Raw genomic sequence first — 25,411 nt, 5'->3', positions numbered from 1 at the left:
AATGTTTTGTTAGCAAAAATAGGGTTGCCATTAGTAAATTATTATTTTTTAAAGGTGTGTTCAGCAATTATTCTCCTTTTACCATACAATATAATTTATAAATGAAATATGATGAGTGCTTTGCTCTCCAATACCAATGATGGATCTTACTTTATCAACAAGCTTGTCACTTTCAAGTCTGGCTAGTTGTTCTGCCCTCAGCAGCAGCGAGTCAAAACTCAGCTCATAATTCTTTGCAGCATCGCCATCCCCAGCATCTCTTGATAATTCATCCATTCCTAATGCTCTAGATAGACGTTCTATGAAGCTGTTAAACTGAAAAAAGTATATGAATAGGACAAATAATTCTGTAGGTTGCTCTGCAATTATATACGGACTGCTTTTTGCTCATAAAAGCAACTTTTATTTTGGACTAAATGTAGATAACTTTATCAGCCTATAACACTTGAATTTTGAAAAGTAATTGAGAAAATTTAACACAAATAACCTTTAATAAGAACAAAATGACCAATTAGTGCATATCTACACAAATACCCCTTGATGCAAGATTTTATTGCTTAGGGTATGACAAGCTTGAGAATTCATGACATTTTCATTAATACCGATGATTTTTCCCGCCGCAGCGTATCCCTGGACACATCCAAGGTAGCCAATTGGTTCTCAGTGTCTCTTAAGCGAGATTCCAATAGTGCTCGATCATCTTCCAAATTCCGGATCCGCCGTGATGCTTGTTCATTCAATTCAACTTGATGACCTAGCTGCAGTGATGCCCCTCCAACTTTATCTTTCATGTTCTCTATATCCTGTAATAAAGAAGTGGCAATTGTGAACCATACTTTATAATGGAGCTATTTAAATGGTAAATTTGTATCTATTGATAGTGAATTTGTGGATGCTAAGTGAAACCATGTGTTCCAAAGAATAAAAATGTTATCACAGCCCATTCTTATACATGTAGGTTGTATGAGTTTCCTCAAAAAAATACTATTTTTCCTAAAATTAAGATTAAAGATGAAAGATAAAAGATATGAGTTTAGACTATATTTTTCATGCAAAAGGCTAGGATTTACCTATTGTAGATATAATATACAATTGTAGATTAAACATAAATGGAGTCCATATATTCAATAGAGCAAAATATATTGAGTAAATTCAAAAAGTACTTCATACTTCATTCACATACATATTTGGTAATGTAATTTCAGTGTTTTTAAGTCAGCTTGAAAAATATTATCATTAAAACAGTATATATATAGTTTTAAATCGGTTTAATGAACCAATCAATACCTATCTACTTTCATCAGTTTAAATTATATTGCATCAGATTGTGTGCATTAGGAGTATACTCATCATTAAGTACGTAATTGAGGGCATTTTTCAGTCCATGTGGTTGAGGCGAGTATAGCTGTTATCAAAGCATTCATGTTTTCTGTGGGTGAGGAATGAACAGTGTGGTTCATGTCCACTAACAGTTCCTTTCAATTGAAACTAATATTAATGGAATTCATGGAATGATGCAAAATAGTGCCTAGCTACTAAGGATCAGAATGATATGTGAACAAAGGGTACTCCATTGTTCTTGTATTCGAGTTTAAAGACATTATATATATGTATGTATCCCCAATACACAATTCTTCATGCTTTTTAAGTATAACATGAAGCTGGGTTGAGTTTTCCTAGTAGAATTTTCCCTAAACTTGGGGTGAAATATAAAAATTTTCCCAAAGTTCTGTGTCTCTTGTAGCATCATACTTTCAGATTGATCTCAAAAGGCATTGATATATATAGTATTCTAGTTTACTTGCTTAGTATATTTTTAATTTATTTACTCCAGTGATATTTTGAAGTAGTAGTGACCAAAGGTTCATTTTTTTTTTGTTGTCTCAGGCGTAACTTTGTGGAATTTGCATAACATATTGGAATTACAAAGTCAATTATTTCATTACATTTCAATAGTTCATTTTTTTGTTTCCATTTCATGTGTATGCATAAAATGCATCTTCATTTTTCTACATTATTATATTTAATTTCTTGTTGTAATTACAAATGTTTTTTCTCTAAGAAGCTGGAGAATTTTTAATAAAATAAAAGTGTGGTAACCAACCCTTTAGGTACCTAACCTGTCTTGGGAAAGTTCTATCATGAACTAATTTTGCAGTTTGGAGCTTTACATGGGTGAAATTGGTGCTATTATTACCAGCATTCATTGATATCTTAATGATTACATTTTACTAATTTTTCATTTTTTAAGGTAGCAGTTTCTGTAAATGCCAGAAGTTCTGAACTTCTGTCCAGGAGAACAGAATGCCTGTGAAATTGTTGCCATATCTACTAGATTAACAAGGAAGAATGCATAAATACCTTCATCATCAACATCACTTTGCGGAATCTTTATCCCCAAACTTCTTTATTCCACCTTAAATGAAAATATAGCACCAAGGCCAAGCAGGTGGGGGTAAACATTGACTGATTCAGGAACACATTGCATGAATGCTGTAGATATCACTTTGTCATCCTTGGACATAGGATAAACTCTCTTGGCCAAAATTTATATTTTCAGGCCATCTTAATGCACACAAGTACAAATTTCAATACCATTCCCTTTGAGAAAACCTGGCTATGTCCCTGTACTGAGGTTAATTACAAATATTTTACAGATTTGTTATGCTCCAGTAAGAATGCACCAGTTTTTTTGTAAACCCATTTGATTATATTGAAAAAGATAAAATAGAACATTACATTTGTCTTTTCCTTGATATCAATGAGTAATTCAGAAATTCGCTCTCGAATACTGGATTCCCGGGCTTCTACAAAATGAGCTGGTGTACTCAGTTGTGCAGCCATGACTTCCAGAATCCTGTGAACCTCTCCTTGGGCCTTACAAGCCCTCTCTTCTTTAATCTTCACTTCATCTAAAGGGATAATAAAATAATCATATTTATTTTACCATGTTTAAGCTTAGGGAATGAATAGAAAATTTACAGTTTCTAATTGAAAGCTCATTCAGTTGAATAAAGATATTTTTAGTCCATTCCAAAGAAAAAATAAGGATTTTATCATAATGATTTCTTGCTAAGGTTTAGTGTATGCTGGAAACTTTGATTACAGCATTTTTTGTTATGGAATGAATAATCAAATTTTTTTGTTGATTAGAGGTACAAACATTCTCATTTTATTCAGTTTGTGAGTTTGAATTGTTGGCTTTGGATGAGTGTGCAAGAAGCTATTCATGTAGTATGTTTTGTTAATAATGACTTACCCCTTAATTGGCAAATAGCTGCCTCACGTTTGGCAAGATCCCCACTTGTATTTCCAAGAGACCTTGTAGCGCTAGCAAGCTGTTCTCGAAGGTCATTTAATTCACGTTCAAGAACCTTGTACCGCAACTCAAGGGATTCTTTCTCCTGGCGCAGTCTGTCAATTTCCATCAGATGTGATGCCGCTTGCCTCTGAATATTGTCCCTGTCTGCCAAAGCTCTGTCCAGTGACTCTCTGCATCCTCGAAGCTCAATTTCAACTGATGTTAATGACTCTGAAAGGCCTCCTGATCTTGCCCTTAGTCGAGCTGTTTCCTATAAAATGCATATATGATTCATAAAACTCATTGTGATACATGCATGTGCAACATTGAACATCATAGAATGTTTGCTGGATTCTCTTGATTTATTTTTCCTCTTACATGTTGCATCATATATGGAGAGCATTATCAGGAACTTTCTGAATACAAAACAATGATAGGATGCAAAAAATTGACGAAAAAGGATAAATCAACCAAGTGAAGCCAAAAATATTCCACATATGTCTTGTAGAAATAAAAAAAACATGAAAAATTGATGAAAATGTTTATCAAAACTTAGAATAATAAAATGAAATATTGACAGGAATAATATCAACTGTGTTAATAAATACTTTATCCTATAATTTTCCAGAGCAATGGCTAGAGTAGTTTAAAAGTGTGTAACTATTGTATGCTCAATTGAATGGTGCCAACTTTTAAGAGTTTGATCTTTATCATATAATGTTGTGTTTCACTGGTGCAGAGAAGTTTTGGAAAGCCTAGTTTGCCCTATGCTGGATTTGAGGATATTTTTAAAATTAAACTATGTTCTTGCATACCCGGAACATTTGAAGAAAGCCATGCTTGTCATTTTGAACCCACATGAAGTTATTTCACAATGCTAATTTATGTGCTTCATAGGTGATCCAGACTTCTCTAATCTCCTCTCTCCAGTGAAGGATAAGGAAGTTTGGGACCCTGGGACCAAGAGCAAACTCTGAAAAGCAGCCAATGACAAATATTCAAGTAATTTTTAGTGTTTGTGTCAAGACTTTCCAACCCTGATTTCTTACAAATCTGATCATGAGTATGGTAAATGACAGTATTGAGAGATATGAATAAATAATATCTGTTTTCAATACCATCAACACTTTTGACAAGGGGAAATAGGATTTGTACGTCCTTCAAGTTGTCAGTGAACACGATGAACGTTCATGAAAAGAAGTCTCTCATATGCTGTAAATAAAATGTTGCAAATTTAACTATCATCTTATAGCAGCCAAGAGCTGCTCCAGCTGTATTGCATCTCCTGTAATGTCTTTGGGTGATAGGTTCTTTAATGGGTGATCTATTCTCATCCTCTACTTTAGTTTGCATAACAACTCTGAGCATGCAAAAAAGTTGGATAGTTAGGTTTTCAACTCATAGCTTTACTTAGAAAATTATAGCACACTAGGGTATTTAGCAGGAATTTAGCTTCTTAAATATACCACAAGATCATGGTGGTTTTTGTGCATATGGGGTTCCTTATAGTAAACCTCTACATAAAGGGATTGCTATTCATATTTTGCAGTGGCTGAATCGCTTGAGTTGAAATAATACCAATCAGTCCCAGCATGAGGTATAATGTGAGCTTATTACCCAATAACTCAAAAGTTATCTACCAAACTAACCCAGCCACTAGATTATTTGGTGGGAAATGATGAAAATTTATTGGATTTTTATACAGTAGGAGTGAAAAAAAAACAATACATTTTATTTGTCAACAGAGAAATTTTAAAGAAACTGTGGTGCATGCCACAACTGTAACTTGGGTGGAAAAACATGCCAATGTGCATGCAAATATGAGAACTTGACAACAGAAAAATCATTTGCCTTGACTGGGAAATTCATAGTGTAGAGAGAATGGACATACACAATGTAAGAGTAGTGCCACAGTAGCTCAACTGGCTAAAGAAATGGATGAAAATTGATGGATCCAGGTTATATATAAAGGTGTTTTATTAATTGTGAATTGCATTGTTGTTATGTACCATACAGCCACATATTGGATGAAAAAATAAACAAAATATGCATCTAAATTATTTTAGGTTGCAAAAACAGCTTATTTTCAATGGAGATTTAAAGCTTCATACCTGAACCAATTCAGATGCTCTCAACACCAAACTCTCTGGAGATGAGATAGAAGAATCCAAAATCTCAGACCCTAAGGCATTGGAAAGGCGACTAACGAAGTCCTGCATTGCTCTCCGCGATGTTTCCTTCATTTTTCCCTCTGAAGTGCATTCTATTTCCAGAGTTCTGTTTAATTGCAGTTTTGTGAGAGCAGACATCGCATGAGATTAATTTCATTCAAACAGTCATTTTGCAGTAAAACAGAGAAATAAGAAGTAAAAATCAGTAAGTAATTTTGGATTTAGCTCCTACCTTGATGGGTACTGATTTATGTTAGCCTAATTAAAATAGAATACTCTAATCTTCTTGCTATGGTGGGCATTTTTCAAAAGATTTATCATTACGTACATATTTATTATTCATAGAAGGGTGTAAAGTTTCTTCATATTATCTTTGAAATGTGATTACCATGACCACTCATTTCTGTAATTGTTTTATTTATTAACAATGAATTTACACTTGGTAATTTTTAAACAACATTTCAAGTGTTCACAGTACATGTTTGAGATACAAGTATCACTGAGTATTTTATTTTTTCTATGGATACATAGTTACCTTTTCATTCATAGCGAAGTTAAATATGTTGCAACTTGAAAATACTTGGAATAAGCATTTATATGAGAAAAATTAAATGTACTAACCTTACTTTCTGTTCCAGATCCTTGATTCTATCTCCTTGGTAGCGATTATCTCTTTGAAGATTTTGAATCATTACATCTGATCTTTCTGCATTCGAAGACATTGATTGCTCCCTTTCCTCCAAATCCTACAGCATAATTCAAAGAAGGAGTTATATTTATATTTTAATATGTACTTTAGGATTGCTGGTAAATATTGACACATGACTTTTTGCTTACATGTATTCGTTTCTTAAGTGATGCAATAATGGCATTTTGACGTGCTGCCTGTTCTCGTAACTTTTCAGTCTCTGCTTGTAACTCCAGCACTCTCTGATCCCTATTGCTAAGTTTTCCTTTTGTTTCTTGAAGCTGTGATGAAATTCATATTTTAATGAAAAATATTAATTTTAAGTTTTTACTTATGTAGTACAAAATTGCCATTATTATTACTTTCGCCGTAATTCTGAATAGTTCATAAAAGATTTTACAACTCCTTCACAATTTCAGAAATATTTCTTAAAAATATCCTTTACCCTTTACCTACTATTACCTTTCCAGTTGAGTTACCTTAAACCAACAGGGTGTGTATTTATGTATGTATTAATAAAATTTGAAAAAAATAGACACATGCTGTGACAGATCTAAATATGTGCATAACTTGCACTATTATTTAATCAAAGTGCAGGAAAGGATAAACAGTCAAACAATTCTGGCATAAAGGTCTTTTGATGTAATCTGCAGATTCTTTTATCATAGCACATTGAAATATCCCAAAATATATGCATAATACAAATCTTGCATCATATTGCACCCTCCTGAACTTCCGGTAAGTAATAAGGTATGGTATGCACATTGAAAGATGTGATATCATCATTTTGTTAGATTCTAGTACATAAATACAAGAGATGAGGTAAAAAATCACTTCAATATTCTTTTAACGGTTTTCATGAATTTCCATTAAATTTTATGAGTTCCTCCTGCATACCTCCGATAATAACCTTTCCCTTTTGTACTGCAATGCAGCAAGTTCACTCCGAAGATTAGTCGTGACATCATGAGACATCTCGGCTTCCATCTGAAAGTACATGAAAATAATATGATTATATATTGAGGAAGCTTAAAAAGTTAAAACTGGAATAATTCATACCAGATACAGTATATGCACACATTAGGGAAAAAAGGTAATACGTACATGTACCAAGTATTATGAACCAGGCTATAGATTTTTGATTTTCAACGCTTTAAAAAATCTTTTTCAGTTTCCGATATAATCAAGCATACAAATTTTTGTGAAGGGATAATTTTGGTTGTTTCAGAAGGAAGAACAAGTTAACTAATAACTTCCAGTCATTTTTGTGAGCAGGGTTATGACTGCTATGGGAATAAGACGCTTCACTTTGGTCAAATGGATTTTAATAACTTAATCTGATGGTGGCATGAGGTTTTCAAAGTGGTATCTGACTTTTATCTTTCATCATACCCTCTTGGCTCACAGAAAACAATGACTGGATATCTTTCCTCATTCCTGCCTGTTCTCCATTTGTTAACGAGAATCATTGGCCCTTAATGTAGTACAGCATCGCTCCTATAAACAATACAATTTAACTCAGACTTAACTTAGACTCCCTGCTACCACAGTGAATAGAATTTTCAATTATACACTGGAAAATCAAATCCTAGTGATGGCTATGACAGCCCTGCACGAGTGGTACGAATGTCTGAAGTCTTCTGTGAAAGTCTGCGCTACACAGGGAAAGAAACTGCTCTCATCCTGGACGTATCAAACACCATATGGTTTCCACGTAGAGCTCAGAGCTGAACCCTACTCTGGGGGTTGGCAATAATCCTTGGCGCGAACTCAGTGTGGATATGAGGGATCACTCAAGAAAATTTCCACCAGGATGTTTTATGATAATGAGTATGTGCTGCACTGCCCTCCTATTTTTTTGAAGAGGGACTTTGGGACCATCACGTGCTTATTCCTATCGATTGAGCTTAGCAGAAAACTATGCTTTCCCCAACTGTGGCACGGATTCGCTTTCTGGGAATGCAGCCAGACTGCAGTGTGCTTACACGCAAACAATCCCTCACGTGCCTCCCCCCTCCCGGCACGCCATTTTTCATATGGGAATCTTCGAGGAGACACTGCAGGCGCATTCTACATGGTAAGAATCGAAGGGATGGAAATATTTTCGTATACTGAAACATCACGGCGACTGGAACTTTTCTAAATATTTCTGATTTTCGGGGGCTCTGTAACAAATTTGGCTATCTCGGAAGCCGTTTCGTTTCCTGAGATATTTTATCAACTCTTGCCTTTTCAGATCGAAAAAATGGGTAGTTCACGTAGATGATAAAAGCTGTGAGTGCCTCTCAGTCCTCGCGTGCCGAAGAAGCCGAAGAAATTATTTTATTTTATATTTCGGAAATAATATGCAAATTACACACCAATCAGTCCCAGTCCGCTGGATACACGTAGATGGTGAAGTGGTCACGTACCTCGAGTCATAGGTCAGCGTCGCGTAGAGTGGTGTTAACTTTGATCCGTCTGTCCTCGACATTGATGTATGGCAATGAAAAGGCAATGCCACCCCTTCCGCTTTTCCGTATTGCTAAAATCAATGTTAAGTTTGTTTCATTTCTACTGTCCTCTTATTGTTGTCACGCCAACGCCAATGCTACGGAAATCTTTTGACGACGAATGGATACCGTCAATACCTGGGAAGATCAGGAATATCTTCACTAAGTTTTCTAGCAAACCTACCCTTAGTGGACTTGCGAGGAAAGACGAGTAATCTTCGTCATTGGTAAGATTTCCATATTATGTTAAAACAAATGGCTTGGATATTTAAAGCAAAATAAGACAAAAAGTAGAATTGAATTTGTTGCTCTTAAATTTACAAAAAACTTTCAGTTCAGTAAAATAAGTTCTCCCGAACTGTAACTTTACAAAAAATTTCAAAAGAAAAAAGATTCTTGACAATATTGAGCAACCCGAAGCCCAAACCAGACTACTTCAAACAAAACCCCATCTAAAAAATTTCTTTCCACTTTCATCTTATACAAATGAAAATTATTCATTCTAGAAAGACTACGAGGATTATATTTGGCCCGCGTCTCACTGGTTACCTACATCTTTCGGAGGGCCTTACTTGGGGGCAAGATGAGAATTATGCATCAAGATCCCAATATATATCACCAGCCCTAATTGATTTATTTCATATGCAGATATCGCTTTTCGCAGGCTTCGCGGTAGAAAAATTATGAACACATGTCGGCTCGTGTAGACACCTAAAAAGCACATACGATTGTAATGCTATTCACAAGCTGCAGATTGTTGAATTGTCTCTTTCGGTATGTCCTTATACGTATTTTTTACATTTCCTAATTCAAATTATTATAAAATACTCTACTCTTCATTAGGCACGCTGTTAGGAACCCTCAACCGTGGAAGGGTATAAACATTTTTGCAATAGATACCTGCTCGTTGCATGGGTATTGATTTTTTTTCATTTAAAGAATAACCTAAAGAAAAATATCGCTTTAAATTGGCTAGGTACAAACGGTAGACATCTACTCTTACATTTAATTCCGCGTTTTATTAATATCAGTATTTGCAATTTGTCTAAGGCGAACGAAATTAAATGCATTTAGAAAAAATACCATTTTAAGATCGCATCTTTTGAAGGACATAGATTTTGATGTCATGCACTGAACTCATACAGTCGCGGCTATTCTAATCTGTTTTACTCACTGACAGTTGAACAATTCCAAGGTGAAAATTATCCCTACTCATTAAGGAAACACTAGTGTAAGTCAGGCCCTCCTATTTTTAAAAACTTTCAATTAAAATACATCTATGGCGCAGAAGAGAAATACAGGAGATAAACTATTATATTCCACAATGAAAATATCTGTCGCGAATTGTAAATCAAAATCATTTCTACGATATCCCATAGACAGTGTATTGCGACTGAAACAAAGGCTTTATTGCTGAGTAAATATTACAGAAATATGCATCAATGAATAAAAAATTATATTCAGTGAACACAAAAAGGGGATATTCATTTTTCACGAAAGCACATACTAAACAACGGTTATAATATTCCCAAAGCGTCTCGTAGTTGTAATAGAAATTGAGAAAAAAACACTATGAAAACAAAACAACTAATTTGAACATTATATAATAAGGTGTAAAAAATCATGCAAGAGAAAATTCACATTGAGCCTCTCTTATTTCAGAAAGTGCTATATTTGAATTTTCAAATAACTTCTACGCACGGATTATACTGTGTTTAAATGCATATATTTTTAACTTATAACTCAAGAATGTAAACAACCAAACCACATTATTTCACCAGAAGGTCAGTATGTTATGTGCTCACCTGCTACCCTCCCTATAACGTAAGAAATTCACCCTCTCAGGTTATGGGGAACCAGTTCCTTGAACTGTGCCGACTCTGGTTTCACAGAAAGTATTGATACTCGAAAAATCACACGTCTTGGGGTGCTCAGGAGCATCACTCGGAGTTAAACCGGAAATCCACCTTCGAATCCGAGTACTCTCTACCCACTAGAATGACGCCGCCAATGGAGTATATCTATTACATTGAAATATAAGGTGAGAAGTTACATTCGAGGTGAGGAATTACGCCTGAAAGCATTAATTATATGCAAGAAGTTATCTACGTAATCACATCATACAATACACGATGTATTTACAATTCACTAACCTAACTTTGAAAGCACTAATGACAATTCTAAAATAACTCAGGAATATGTTGGGTTGGTTTAAAACGGTAAACTTGAAAATTACGTTAAGTTGGGCCAAAGTTTACTGGTGTTAGGTAAACTATTTATCTGTCCTTAAGAGAACGTCTGTCTTAAAGACTGCTATATCAATAAAAGAATCGCTAGTAATATTTTATGGTCCCACCTTTTTTAGTTTACTCTTGTTTAGCTGATTCAAGAAGAGGTCACGCCATGTGCGCAGTTCGGAATTGGCGCCAGGTAGATGTCGCTCGGAATATTTTTCAAACCGGAAAGGTTATTAAAGACTCCTAAATTCATTCGCACACTTTGTCAGAATTTTACTCTCGAGTAAGTATCGAACTTTTCTTTATTGCTTCCTTTTAAACGTTATGATCCATTTTAAGTGACTTATAACTTGTTTCGGAGCTAAAAGAAAGTTGGCTTGAAAGGGCACCACCAATGCCGCCAGTCCAGCTGGCTCGCATAGTGGACCTGTTCGTAATGAATCGAAAGCGCTCCTTATTGATCAGTAACCCTTAGAGGCAAAGACCCACTTCTGCCTGGTACTGACAGCCCTTTTCAAGGTATATTTGGAATAAAGAAATGCCATCACATGCGAATTTTGAATCAATTTTAGTGTATCATAAATCGATTGAGCATTTTTTTCTTAATAGAGAGCTTGTCATTTAAAAAATAAAATTTTATGAAAAAATCGGCAACTCACCTAAATTTGATAGGCAAAATCAATGAAAATCACCATCAGGTAAATCAAAACAAACAACAAACATTATTGTCGCACAGTTAAATAATAATTTTCATTCATTAAAAACTCATTGTAATCGGTACTTAAATTATTGCGGGCTCCTGTATTGAAAATGTCTAGATTAACACTGGAAAAAAGCTACCATTCATTGCTTATGGAAGTCCGGCGGAAAACTTAATACGAATTCAGAGTAAGGGAATTAATTTTCTACATTATTTTACGCTTTCGAAGTGAGGAATTATGATTGTTACGTCATGGGTTAACTCCAACATATCATATTTGCTTCGAGGTGAAAATTTGCTTTGCTGAATTTAATACGCGCTCCAAAGATTTAATGTACAGGTTTTTGGTTTAGTGCAGAAGAATGAGGTACATAACTCATGGTTTCGATGTAATGCATATACTGGATCTTAGCATTTTTTGAAGCGACTTTTCTTTATTGCAAGGTTCCTTATTTTCCTGAAATATATAGTTTTATACAATGGCTAAACAGCTCTAGAACTCAGAAATATCACCGAAGAGATGAAGGCATTACAAAATATAGCAGCATAGCCAAAGGATGGGCGTCTTATTTGTAACTCGAACGCAAAGGCCGAATCGGGCTTGGCAGTAAAAAGTAGGAAACACTAAGCCAAGGTTGTTTTTTCTAACCAGAATAAATTCACTTTAATACCAGAAAAAATTCAAAGAGTGTTTGGGAGGAAAGAAAAAAGTATTTCGATTTTTCTAATTAAATTTGCAAGATTTGTGGAGGTAAAGTTGACGTTAGCACGGTTCACCTGGGATTACGGCCATAGTTGAATCCATTCTGATATTAGCGTGTGAGGCAAAGGAAGTTATTAGTTTAGAAAAATAATGATTTCTCAAGAAACAGAATATCTTTCATTCGGGCAGTAATTAGGATAAAATCAGACATAATTTAAAGGATTTAGGAGGAGAAATGCGTCAGCAAATGAGAATTAACAAAAAGAAAAGAGACGGTCACAGGGACCTTCCATGAAGACGTGAAGAAAGTATTAATGTAGGCAAAGGTTCCTAGTACGCGGAGCCTAGTTTTTCATGGGTGCGAAACTTGGCGCACTATAACCGATATTTTTTTGGCGCGTACTATCCATCGCTCGCCATAACGATTTCAGTTTCGACTGTAGAACATTTTACGATCATGAATCTTTGGGCCAGTTCGAAACATTCATGGGAGGGTCTGTGATGGTATCTTGTTGGGTTCTGTACCGCTAAATTTGAGGAACGGTGATAGCATTATCGTTTTCCATCACGTCAATAACGATATGGTAGTTCGCCGGCCCTGGCGAATGCCGGTGGCGGCGGGGTAAAGCCCTCGCCTAGCAACTGAGAGGTCGCGGGTTCGATTTCCGCCTAGGTGGGTTTTCTTCCACCTAGAGCTTGGGTGTTAGTAATTGTCTTTACTGTTAGTATCGATAGGGGTTGGATGGAAGAAGGGACTATTGAGTCTCAACCCCGCCTCAATAAAAGTCGTTACATAAATAAAATAGCGTAAACGCGCTTGAATCGTGAAAATCCTTTATCTCATCTATGATATTATGAGGAAAGAGTATGAGCGTACATTGGAGGTATTTGATATACAGGTGAGTAGACGGGTAGGTAAAAAGAAAATGGAGTTCATTTTCGTAGCGAGATTGAGACTTCAGAGAATTCTATCCCTTAATCCCTGGTCATCTTTCGGTAAGACTATACTAATTGAAATTAATATTACATAACATGGACAACAAAAAGGTAATATATAGAGATGAAGAGAGGAAATGATTTCAGTAGTTGTTGTAGTTCAGATATAACAGGAGAAGAATAAAAGTTAAAAATGGGTAAATACACAGAAAACACGAAAAATCGTTAGAAGAGATGCTGAGAGTGGAAGACTATCGGAAAAGAAAGCTAAGAGGAGATGTAGGGGAGGTATTTTGGGTTGGGTACTTTGAGCGGTGGTAAAAAGAATAAAGATCTACCAGCGATGCTGGGTACTCAATTATCGTAAGTAAATTCGATGATACGTATCTCACGAGTTGTTGACTCTAAAAAATACTGCAAAGAAAGGGGAAATAACTAACTCAGAGGTTTGAAACGATGCGGGAATCCCACTCGAGGGTAATTTCAAGTGTTCGCTACGAGAATTATGTCACAGATGAGTAGCCTCAAAAATAAAGCTTTTTCATGGTTGATTTTAATCAGTTTTCCAAATGAAAGGTAATCAAAGTATCGTATTACCAAAACAAGAAATACTATACGATTATTATTTGTAATACACCTTTATATTTCAAAAGCATGATGGGGGAGGTGAGGAGGGGAAGATAATTGACCTTTGGTGGAAGGGTGCGTGGGAAATAAAGGTTGAGAACAAACGAACTAATCACTAAAATAGGGATGGTTTAGTAAATTATAGCTGCTAGCGACATCGTGCGATATTCTTTGGTCTGATTCAAGTGGCAATAAATTTTATTTGGATTTTATGAAATTTATTCGGCTGATCTGACGACTTTAACCTACAATAGGCAATGATGTCCGTCTTTCAAAAATGTGATGCGTATTCGTGACAGGCTCTGTTTGCACCACTTCAGAGAATACATGCAACGGTGAAGGCTTTATTCTTAGCATGATGTCCTGTGGCTTGCTCGTGGATAGTAGTTGGGAATCGATTAGAAAACAACTCTATAAGCTTCGTTCTCGTGTATCTGACCGCTTCTGTGAAACTTAAGAAGAAACTTCATGATGTAAATTTACTCGCTGAAAATAAACTCTGCCTTTGACCGATTCACGGGCCGACCGAGCTTTGGTTTTGATTGATCGATATCGCCTTATTGTTGACAGCGCAAAGGGGGGGAACCAGCTACCCAACGGGTATATGGCCCCGGACCACGCTGGTGTCACGGAAGTTCAGTGGGCGGAAAAGAAATCCACGAGCCCCCCAAACACACGCCTCCCGCTTTACATCTGTCAAGTTTTTTTCACATGTATGTGGGGGCTTTCCCGGTGACGTAGCACTTAATGTGACGCGTCAGCACAGTGTCATACCCCCTTCTCTCGTTGTGAGAGCCGCAATAAAGAGTTTCCCAAAACACGGGCCAGATTTATCGCTGAAGTAGACACCTTGGAGACCCTACAAAGGTATTTCACGCAAACTGGACCTTTCCGTGACACTTTGGCGGGCAATAGTTTCCCCCACCTCTATGATTAGTGCCTTAATCCAAAGGAGGGGTAAGACCTACGGTTCTCTATCAATTAATCATAATCTGATAATATCTAATAATAATTATATAATTAGTTATGAATGATATAGTTTCTTCCAGAAAAACGCTATATTTTTTACAAATTCAGCAACTTGAGTTTTTCTGTCCCTTTGAATGCATCTAGCCATTAATCTGCAACAGCTTTAGCCTATGGTCATTGTTCCAAAAAGTATCCCCAACCCTGCACTATTCATTTTCTCTACAAAAAATATCCAAATACGTAAGAGGCGCTTTGACGTCCTGGATTTTTCTCGTGAGTCATTATTTACGCTGACCCCAAAGTAGACGAGGCATTTTGAAGAAGGTAGATGCAAAGGAATGGGGTTCAGGCTAATTTTGGATACAGAAGATTTCAGAAATGTAAGCAGGAATTCCCGCGAGTGTTCAGAATACGCACTCAAGAATAAATCACGGTGAATTTGCTTATAGAGCGCAAATTTCTGTCAAAAACTTCAGCAAGTTAAATAGATAAAACCAAAAGTAAGGATGAAGAGTAAAGAAAAAGGACAAAAAACTAAGGAAAAATTAGTGAGTATACGAAGCCAAGATTTTTCTGCTCTTAATCGCGTTATGCTAAGCGATGAGTTACTTTAATATGTAGGATGAGGTTTAAGGATATTTTTGTCGTTTTGACTAGAGCTTACGAGTACAGTAGCGGATAGTGGAAAGATTCAACACAAACTTACCCTATGCCGGGAAACTACTCTAATAAAAATAGTGAAATGTCATGATTACATGTCCTCTGCGTCTTTCGGATGTAATTCGAGGAAATAATGTTTTAAAATATATGGCTCTATGTTTTATCCAGTTTAGTTTTGCTCATACCTGCAAATATATCACGTAATTAGATATTCGTGGGGATTAAGTTAGAGAATAATGGGATATTTGTAACACAACCGCGACGTTTGCTTTGAAAATTTCATACCGAACTTTTGATGAGCAGTGAATCACGGCTAGCAGAGACAAAGGCGACCTTAGATGCGCGACCATCGGCATGGGGTTTAACTAAACTTGATTCCCTCCTTGATCCAATGCTTATCGCCTTATTTTTTTATTTTTTAACAAGAAGGTAACTTTAGTTTTATCGCAATAATTTTTTATAAAGTTGACCGCTCTGATCTGAAAATGTGCGCGAGAAAGATGTGCGTGATTTTCTGTTACACAAAGATACGAGAAGAGTGTATTTACAGCACGCCCGAAACTGCCTTAAATGTAATATACAATTTTGCATAATTTGACAATTTGCATAATGCGTAATTTTAATTAACAAGTGCTGCCTTATTTCATATCATTAAAAGAATCTGTGTGCGAAAATTAAAAACACTTGTGAGAAAAAGAAAACGTCTCTCTGGGAATATCGGGTTCCCGATATTTCCAGAGAGGCGTTTCCCTTTGAAAGCCCTCCTTTCCTTAGAGTCCAGCTGGTCTCTTCTGAGCAACACTAGGAAGACCGACTGTGACAGATAATTCTATGAAGGCATAATACCTTTTGGATATTATGTATTATTAAAATATTTCATCGTCTGTATTGTGGATAGCTTGGACATATTCATCAGGCAATATATTTATTGCAAGATAGTGGTGGAAATTTTGAGATTTAAACCTTTGTTCCCGTGGGTGTAAAATATAGCAATAAGCAGTATATGATATGGCAGTAAAAGGCTGTTGAGCAGAAAGGCAATAGTAAATATGAGAACAATCACCGAGAGAGAATTTAATTATCCCTTTGGGGTGGATAGAAATATTCGGTCAAAAGTTTATTACCCACGAGAAAATTTCGTGGAACAAGTGAAAATTTCATCAACTTCAAAGGCACGTTATCACCGCAGTACTTGAGAATACTTTAAGTTTAGAATTTTAATTTAGTCTTATTTAAAATATTTTAAAAGATTCCTGGAATTAATAATGATTTTTATGAGCTGGAAAATCTATTTCAAACAACTCCTTGATGCATGTAAGCCGTACAAGGCATCCCGAAAATTGTTCACGGAGGGAAATGGATAAAAAAAGCGATAGTCAATGTCATCCGTTCGTTTCCCCTAGGCTGATTCAACTTCCCTGACTCCTGTTCTACTTAAGCCGGCCTATTTACCTCTCCTTCAGCTGTTCAGTAGATGACAATGACTGTCCATCCTATCTTAGGAACACAGGCTGCCGAAACCAAGAAGGACTAGTCGGATTAAGGGATGATCAGACTACGACGGAAAGTTTTAGCGCTGGGTCACCGCCTTTACTTTCCCAAAGCCTTTACGCTATGCCGGCGATACTTGGACCTGACCGGAGGCATTCGTTATGACCGTGGTCAATCTCAGATAACCTCGTACAATCCGGCGCACTCACTGTATCACCGCATTGTCTAAGGTACACCTACGGCCTATTTTCTTTTCAACGTTTCAAAATTGCCCGGCTCTATCTTGAGTTTCCTCAAATAGTTTGTGATTTAGCTGAAGGATGAACTGGCGTGTGCCTTGTTGATTTGGAGCTATTGTGGTTGTATATCTATCGCTTTCATTCATCACATTCAAATATTTCCCGGCCTCCATTGTTCAGTGCAATTCGGCAACGGGAGTAGTATCACTCTGGGTTTTGAAATGCACGGGTGGTGGTGACATTGACGAGTTTTCGTCCAACGGACACTCGATAAAGGGAAGAACGGCGTCAAGTTCAAGTGGATTGACTGGCGCCCATTCTCTTTTCGTCTCGCCGACACAGTATTGACTAATACCAGCGAGGTCCCAGCGACATCGACCTTGAATCCATCTCCCAATTATCACTGAGTCAAAAAGTCTAGTCGTAGAATTAAATATATTTATTCTGTTCTACTCAACAGTGGACAAAAGTAAAGCACTGAAGGAAGAGTTCGTTTAACACGTAAAAAATGACATGCGGGAAATAAATTTAACGTTAGGTACGAGAAAAATGTGAATTCTGAATGAAAATGATGGGATATAATCTACAATTAAGACTGAGTAAAGACTCGCTGGAACAGCTGGAAGAGTTTGGCTATTTAGGCTGCAGTATACCTAGCGATGGAAGAAGTAAGAGGGCTATAGAAAGCAGAATTGGAATTTCAAAGGAGGCTTTCTATCTGAGGAAACAGTTACTAATAGTATATAGCACTAGCATACACATACAGTAAGTCTCCGAAGCGTAATATATAAATATAAAATAAATAAATTATATATATATATATATATATATATATATATATATATATATATATATATATATATATATATATATATATATATATATATTTATTTATTTTTGTATTTGCCTGTTTCGTAGATTTTGAAAAGGTGTTCGATAGAGTGTATCGGGAAAAAATAATGAGTATATTGCAGAAAATTGGAATAGATTGTAAGAACAGGAGGCTAATCCGCAACCTGTTTACATTCGTCTCAGACTGCTCAGGTGCGACTGGGGAACGGTGAATTCGGATGAGCGGTGTTAGGAAGAGGTGTAAGGCATGGTTGTCCATTATCACCGGTGCTGTTCAACGTGTATATGGATGAAATGATTAAAGAGGCATGGGAAGCGCTCGAGGTAATAATGAAAGTCGATGGGAAAAGCGTAAAATCAGTTAGGTTTGCTGATGACCAAGCTTTAGTTTGTCAGTCAGCCAAGGGTTTGCAAGTATTGCTGAATGAATTGGAAATTCAGTGCGTTAGATATGGGATGAAAATCAGAGTAAAACAAAAGTTATGCAGTTTTCCAGGAAGATAAAGACAAAGTTGAACGTAAAAATAGGAGGGGAAAAAGTAGAGCAGGTAGAGCAGGTCACGTATCTCGGAATGTTTTGGACCCATATGGTCAAAGTAGTAGGGGCACAAGGAGAAGAATTGCGCTAGGTAGAAGAAGCTTTCACAAGAAGGAGGGATTTAATGACAGGGATATTGATTAAGGATGTTAAAAAAAGGCTTGTTAAAACTTAAATATGGAACATGGTTATGTATGTCGCGGAAACGTGGTCATTGAAGCAGGAGGATATACGTAGACTGGAGGCTTTTGAAATGTGGGTTTGAGAAGAATGGAAAAGGTAAAGTAGACAGAAAGGAAAACAGATGAGGAAGTGATTGGGGGGGGGGGAGCAGGGGAGATTGTTGCGAGAAATCATAAGAAGACTGGAAAAATGGATGAAAAACATATTGCTCGGTAGGGGAATGCTGAAGCCTGTGATAGAGGCGAGAATGTTAGGCAAGCGTGGAAGGGAAGGGATGAATAGTATAGGGATGTTGGTCGGAATGAAAAGAGGAAGGAATTATACGGAGATGAAGAGGGGCTAGTAGGTAGAGTAGGATGTTGGGTTGTGTTTTTTAGGGGAGATAAGGTATTTATTTGGTTGTTACGTTCATGCAAAACCTACCTAAACCGCTAAATTATCTAATAATAATAGTGTATGCAGAGTCGAAATTCTTACGAATGTGGCACGTGAACGATAGGGAAAGCAGAAAAAAGAAGATTGAAGTGGCGATGGCAATGTAGTGATACATAAGGCCGCTGAAAATGATATGGGTAGAAAAGAGTAACAAACGAAGAAGTAACCCGAAGAATGTGTGAAGGGAGAAGCTTATAGAAACCACAAGAAAAATAGGGAAATTAACTAGACAATTACTGAATCATGATAGTTATTGAAGATCGTAATTTACCATAAGAAAACATTAAGGGGAAGAATTATAGAGGGAGACCTAGGTTGAACGAGAAACAGGTAATGGAAAATGCCAGGGCAAGAATCTCTGTGAGAATGAAGAGATCGGCAGGGAAAAAGATTGTTGGGAGAGCTGCTACAAAACAGTTCTCAAATAGGTAACCCATAATGACGTTGAGGAAAACAATAGAGATTAAAAAATTGTTAAAAAATTCCATATTGAGCATAATGCCATATATCAATCTCAAAATGAATATTAGGAGTCCATTTTTATAAACATCTCGGGGTAAGGTATTTCAAAGTTATGAGGCTGAAATAAGATATATGGTATCAAATAATATCAAATAGCGGATTGGTGTGGGGTGTTTTAGTCTAAACAGTAGACATTATCTTGATTTTTTCAAAGAGTTGATTCAGGATACACTCACGTAATAAAGAAAAAAGCCCCTAAAAGTTATGTACTTATGATATGGCTGTCAGAGAGTTTTAGCCAGACTAATTCAGCAAAATGCTGGAAACCATGGGTGTTACTTCTAAGGTCCAGACTCCTAAAGCTTCCAAAGTGGAAGAAATGTCAAAATCACCGTCAATATTCACTCTATCTTAAACATTTAATACCTCGCCAACTACTCATCAGACACAGGCGAAAATTATAATTAAAAAAAATATCGATTTCTATACACATTTAAAAATAAAATGTATTAAAAAAGAGGCATCGTGTTCCTTTTACTATTTCATTAAATGTTATCTCACAATATTACAATGGCGAGACTAACTGTCGAATAAATGTGAGGAAACCGCCTAAATCGGAGGGAGGAGGAAGAGGACGGCTTACAGAGGCTGAAATTCTAAAACCGCAGCAACGGAATACCAACGAGAGAGCCAAACGTTCAACTCGTCGACGTGACCAATGGGTTACATTTGCTGTTCGATCATAACATAATCTTCCTTGAAAGTTTTTGCAAATATTTGGGGAAATTATTGGAGACATTGCTAAAGTAATTAGATGCATTAAATATAGGATATGCCACAGCACGTGGAATGCAGCTTATTGATTTTTTATCGGATGCAATTACACATAGAGCATTTGTTATTTTATGGAACGACCCAACATATATTCGAGGTACCTGACATTGAAGGCGTTGAATATGATGAGTTAATTTATTTAATGTAAATAAATTAACTCATCATAATTATGCATTATCAATTACTGTATCATCTCGATGTGATCTGAAAACCCTATATTTATTTGGGATTACGGCGTTCCAATAATTTAAATAAATTAGGAAACGCAAGGGTTCTAAAGTCATAATGACTTTTGAGAATTCTGAATCCCTATAAAAGCTAATAGTATCGAGTCAAGTCAATTCATTTTTTTGATAGTACATACCATTCTATTCCAAAACCCCTTTTATGATTTTGTGAAGGATGAATCAATATTAAAAAGGAATGAACTCGTACGGCTTAACTGAAGGTTCAAAAGGCGGAGAAACAACCCTAGTTGTGAATACTGACACCAATCGTATTAAAAGGGGGAGTTCCTTTATGCGGAGTGATTCGGGGATGAACTCACGCAATTCAAGCGTCCACACGCAAGAACATGCACGCACACACAATCGCACTTCACACTCACACCCCGTGGTTGTTTGGGGTAAATTAATTTCTCGCTTGGGACAACACAGGCTACAGACACTTTAGGTCATAGTGTTTCTCTTCTGGGGAGATTCAGTAAGGGGGCATCATTCTCTGGTCAACAGCTGTGTCTACTGCTTTGGGGGAAATCAATCCCGAGCCAGGGACAGAGTTACTCTGACTGTGCTGACGGACACGCTGGATTCACCGGTCTCGCCGGTGAAGATTCTATTACAGACGCCAGGACACACTTCGGGAAGAAACAATGCACACAAAAAAGCCACGCCAACTCCTTGTTAGTATACATTATTTTTATCTTTTACGGTTTTCTATTTTCTTTGATTATATAATGCCTGTCTATTATATAATTACTATTATATAATAACTGGGACATATATTTTCTATTGTCTAAGAGAACATCGCGCAGAGATGCCAAACAGCCTCTTCCAACAGTATACCAGAGTACCAGTGCCGCGAGATGTGGGATTTTTTTCGATTTAATCTTTGAGTGAACTTAAATTTTTTTAAAACCTGTTCTTTGCAGCATGGTAGCTATTAATTGGGCTGCACTAACTCCTTGATGATCGTGGGCACAGGTGAAAAGGAACATATACACAAAATTGGATTTACATGGGCTATATAGAAGAAAGAAGTAGGTTGGAGTGGTAAACAACTTATCCCGAACCTGTACACGTCTCAGGCTTCTCAGGTGAGGATAGCGAATGGAGAGGCGGGATGGGTATGATGGACAGGGGACTGAGACAGAAATGCCCATTATCACCTCTTCTTTTCAATATATCGCATGTGCGGTGGAAATAGTAAGAGAGGCATGGGACTGGCTGGAGGCTACAGTGAAAGTAGGTGGGGAACTCTTCAGATTTGCAGATGATCTAATGCTTGTATCCAGTCAACCAAAGGGTTGCAAATATTGCTTGGAAAATTAGAATCAGTTTTATGGTTATGGGATAAGAATAAATATATAAGTCGGGGGACATAAACCACAGCAGGTAAAACAGTTCACCTATTTGGGAAGTATTTCAGATGAGGGTGGGCAGAGTGGTGAGGACTATGGAGTTGATAGGAGACATAATAAGGAAAGATTGGAAAAAAATAGATTGAAGGGCTTTGATAGGAGGGTGTGGAGAAAAGCAGAAAAATGAAATGGACGCAAAGGGAAACTAATGATGAAATTCAAGGTACCCTGGAAGAAGATTGTTGGGAGAAATTAGACGACAGGTGGAGTAGTGGATGCAGGTGATACTGAGGGAAATGGGATGCTGAAGACAGTAATAGAGGGTAAAATGCTGGGAGAGTGAGGAATAGGGAGGAATAGAATATGTATTTTTGACGGAGTTAAGGGAGGTAGAAAGTATGCAGAGTTAAAAAATTGGTTATTGTAATATGTAGTATGGGGCACTTTGTGTCATGTCCCATCGAAAACCTACCCTTATCGGGCGAGCGAAAGTAACATTAGTTTCGATACCGAGTAAGCGGTACCTAGGTTTTTCCCTAGGTACCAACTCCCACTTCGTAGTCAAAGATTTTGTGAAAGGAGTTACTCGTGTTAATGCCATTTTCGCCATTGACTAGTGAATAAAACAGGAAAATCCAAGAATTAGAAGAATGAAGAAAGGTGGAGGGGAGGCTTGTATTGACAGTAGTCTAGTCTCGGCAAAAGGTGCTCCAGATTGACGTCCCGCCCTACATTTGATGCTGATTGCTTTTGAAGTTCCATTCATAGGAGACTGAAGTATGCATGGGAATATCGTCGAACTACTTTTAAAGGATAGCCGATGAGAATCCAATGCATTAGCCATCATAGAAATTCTATTCTGCTCACAGCGTCAATTATATTTGATGAATACTAAATACTCAACACTTCAATTTGTTTGCATTGTTGGAGTAGAGGTGATTGATGAGTCACTTAGGAGAAAGATTTCAATGGTGAATTGAATGCTTAATGTATCCCCTATTATCTCCATGTAATTCCTTTGGGCCACCGTTATCCTCTTCAGTGCTGGTTAAGGTTTTCGCTTAGGCATGAAGAGGTTTATTAATTAGCGTGCATAGGGCCGAGCACGGAGTAGAAAAATAAGTGGAAGCATTGGTATTGCCTCTCATAACTTCTATTTCCTAAAGAATTACCTATTTCAGTGATAAATATTTTTCTAATCACCACAAAAAATATTATACTGAAAATAATTGTTCAATAATTCCACACTTCATTAATATGGTTTTATATCATGGAATGGACGTGGGTCAGTCAGAATGCCGCTATAAAAAATATCTATGGCATTAAATCATACCAAATTTGAATAAGTAGGGTGGCCATTTAACATGCAACTTATTTGCAATTATCATTATATTCTTAATCGTTAGTGGATATTTTTGAGACAACAGCGACTGATCGATAAAATGCGCGTGCTATGGCAACTCTATGCAGTTGAATAAAAGCAAATAAGCAATTGTATATATAAATGAGAAACGGGTAATATCATTTAAACCATCATATCCTCAAACAAATAATACAAAATAAAATACATTTTAAGGGCCAGTAATTTCGTAGGTTCAAGTTTTAACAATGGTTAAATCTTATCGAATCTAATGATAAAAACAACAAAATATTATGTTGTGCGCTGCAGCAAGATTTGCACTATCAAAGGACATGCATTTTCTTTTTACTAAAAAATAGAACGGCTTTACGATTCACAACAGGTAACATGCTTTCCTGAGATAATTAATTTTTTCGAACGTTGTGATAATATTAATAAAGAAACGAATGTTTACATGCAATCAATTTTTTAAGGACTCTCTGCTAATTTAATATTTTGTTAACAGCAAGATTATGTAACATTAGTAAAGGTATTACGGTAGATAAAATTACTAAGAAATGAATTCTTATAAAAAGGGGAAAAGGGAGACTTAGTAAAGTTAAATCTCTCCCTTATAGCTAACGTAGCTGCTAAAAAATCGATAACCCGAGAGAGCACGAAACGTAGATACAGTTCCCGATTACTACCCGTGCAGTTGCGGAAGAGGTTACTAACCCCCTCTTTCGTGCTCCGTGGAACACTTTCCGTTTGTTTGGTCAATAACGTGTTTGGAATGGGTTTTGGTAAGCCAGAAGAATATGAGAATGTTGGAGAATCCAAAGAAGGAATTACCAGACTGCATCAAAAATAAAAAAACTTTTCTTATCTTAATATTTTAGCGCTGATATTCGACAAGGCATTTACATTTTCCAACGAACCTAAATATCCAATAATAATCGATTTACCCGTGCTATTCCAATTAGTTACTGGACCATTGCTTATCAAGTAATCAAATAATTAATACATTTATATAATAACGCTACTTATGAACTAGTTATTTACTCACTGTTGGGCTTGGACGACATAGAATTTCGTATATTTCCCAATCTTCATCTTCTACTGCAACATCGATGTTTTCCATTTTCTTTTGTAAACATTGTTTTCACTGAGTATTTTTACACCTGCTTTCACCACACGACTTCTTCTTTCTTGGAAAATTTCAAATTACGATTGTTCTCACAGTGCATTTTGTTTTGTTTATAGAATGTCAGTGAAACTACTCCGTGCGTGTTTCCAGTTCTTGTCTTCATTATTTTTGAAAGTACACTTAATAATAATAGAAACGTAACTTAAGTGTGTGGAATAACTCAGTTGTCACCATGATGGACCAATCTTCTAAATAATTTCACTCGTTTACACATCCAAGGAGGTAGTTCACATGTACTTGTTCCGAAGCACGATTACAAGTGGCGCGGATCAATATTACGCAAAGCTATTTTCATTTTAAAGACAGCTGATTTCTCACAACTGCCACCAGAGTTCTTTCCTGGCTCACAGCTGGGTGTACTTAGGTCTATATACATCAAATTTCGGGGATTTAGTATTTCCCTGGAATAAAAAACTATATTTCAATAAGCTCCAAAATGTTTTATCAATACAATAATTTCGCTGGGAGACTTGTGGGCTCCCAGCAGTTTCAACCTTGTTTTCCTATGGTAATGCAATCGCAGAAAGTAGAACAATACTTCAATATATGTTTATGAACTTATGTAGCGGTGATTGGTTTAATTTTCTAAATTCTTTGCTTTATTAACACCAATTATATTTAATTTTAGGGAGTGCAACCGGCTGCCACTGGGGAGGCACCAAAGGTTATTTTTGCGGATCCACATACAACGATAGCGAAAGAAAGCCCTCGTCCCACCCGTGGGGCCCATGGAGAAATTTTCGGTCGTTTGTCGGAAGTATTGCGTCA

General features: G+C 36.6%; 1 protein-coding gene across 1 annotated transcript in view; it reads right to left on the bottom strand.

Moving 5' to 3' along the window:
* The window catches only part of LOC139698810 (coiled-coil domain-containing protein 170), a 35,197-nt gene extending 10,496 nt beyond the window's left edge, over positions 1-24,701 (bottom strand). Inside the window, exons 1-9 of the mRNA XM_071597733.1 lie at positions 24,503-24,701; positions 7,058-7,147; positions 6,310-6,441; positions 6,094-6,218; positions 5,413-5,578; positions 3,260-3,572; positions 2,740-2,912; positions 603-803; positions 151-315 (exon numbers count right to left, since the gene is read on the bottom strand). Coding sequence (XP_071453834.1) covers positions 151-315; positions 603-803; positions 2,740-2,912; positions 3,260-3,572; positions 5,413-5,578; positions 6,094-6,218; positions 6,310-6,441; positions 7,058-7,147; positions 24,503-24,577 — 1,440 coding nt within the window. The 5' untranslated portion in view covers positions 24,578-24,701. The remainder of the gene's footprint in view (positions 1-150; positions 316-602; positions 804-2,739; positions 2,913-3,259; positions 3,573-5,412; positions 5,579-6,093; positions 6,219-6,309; positions 6,442-7,057; positions 7,148-24,502) is intronic.
* Positions 24,702-25,411: the final 710 nt, after the last annotated feature.

This window comes from Hetaerina americana, unplaced genomic scaffold (genome assembly GCF_022747635.1).
Source record: "Hetaerina americana unplaced genomic scaffold, ioHetAmer1.1.p SCAF_10, whole genome shotgun sequence".
NCBI classification, from domain to species: Eukaryota; Metazoa; Arthropoda; class Insecta; order Odonata; family Calopterygidae; genus Hetaerina; species Hetaerina americana.
The sequence above is the reverse complement of the archived record's forward strand: the minus strand, read 5'-3'. Positions and strand labels throughout refer to the sequence as shown.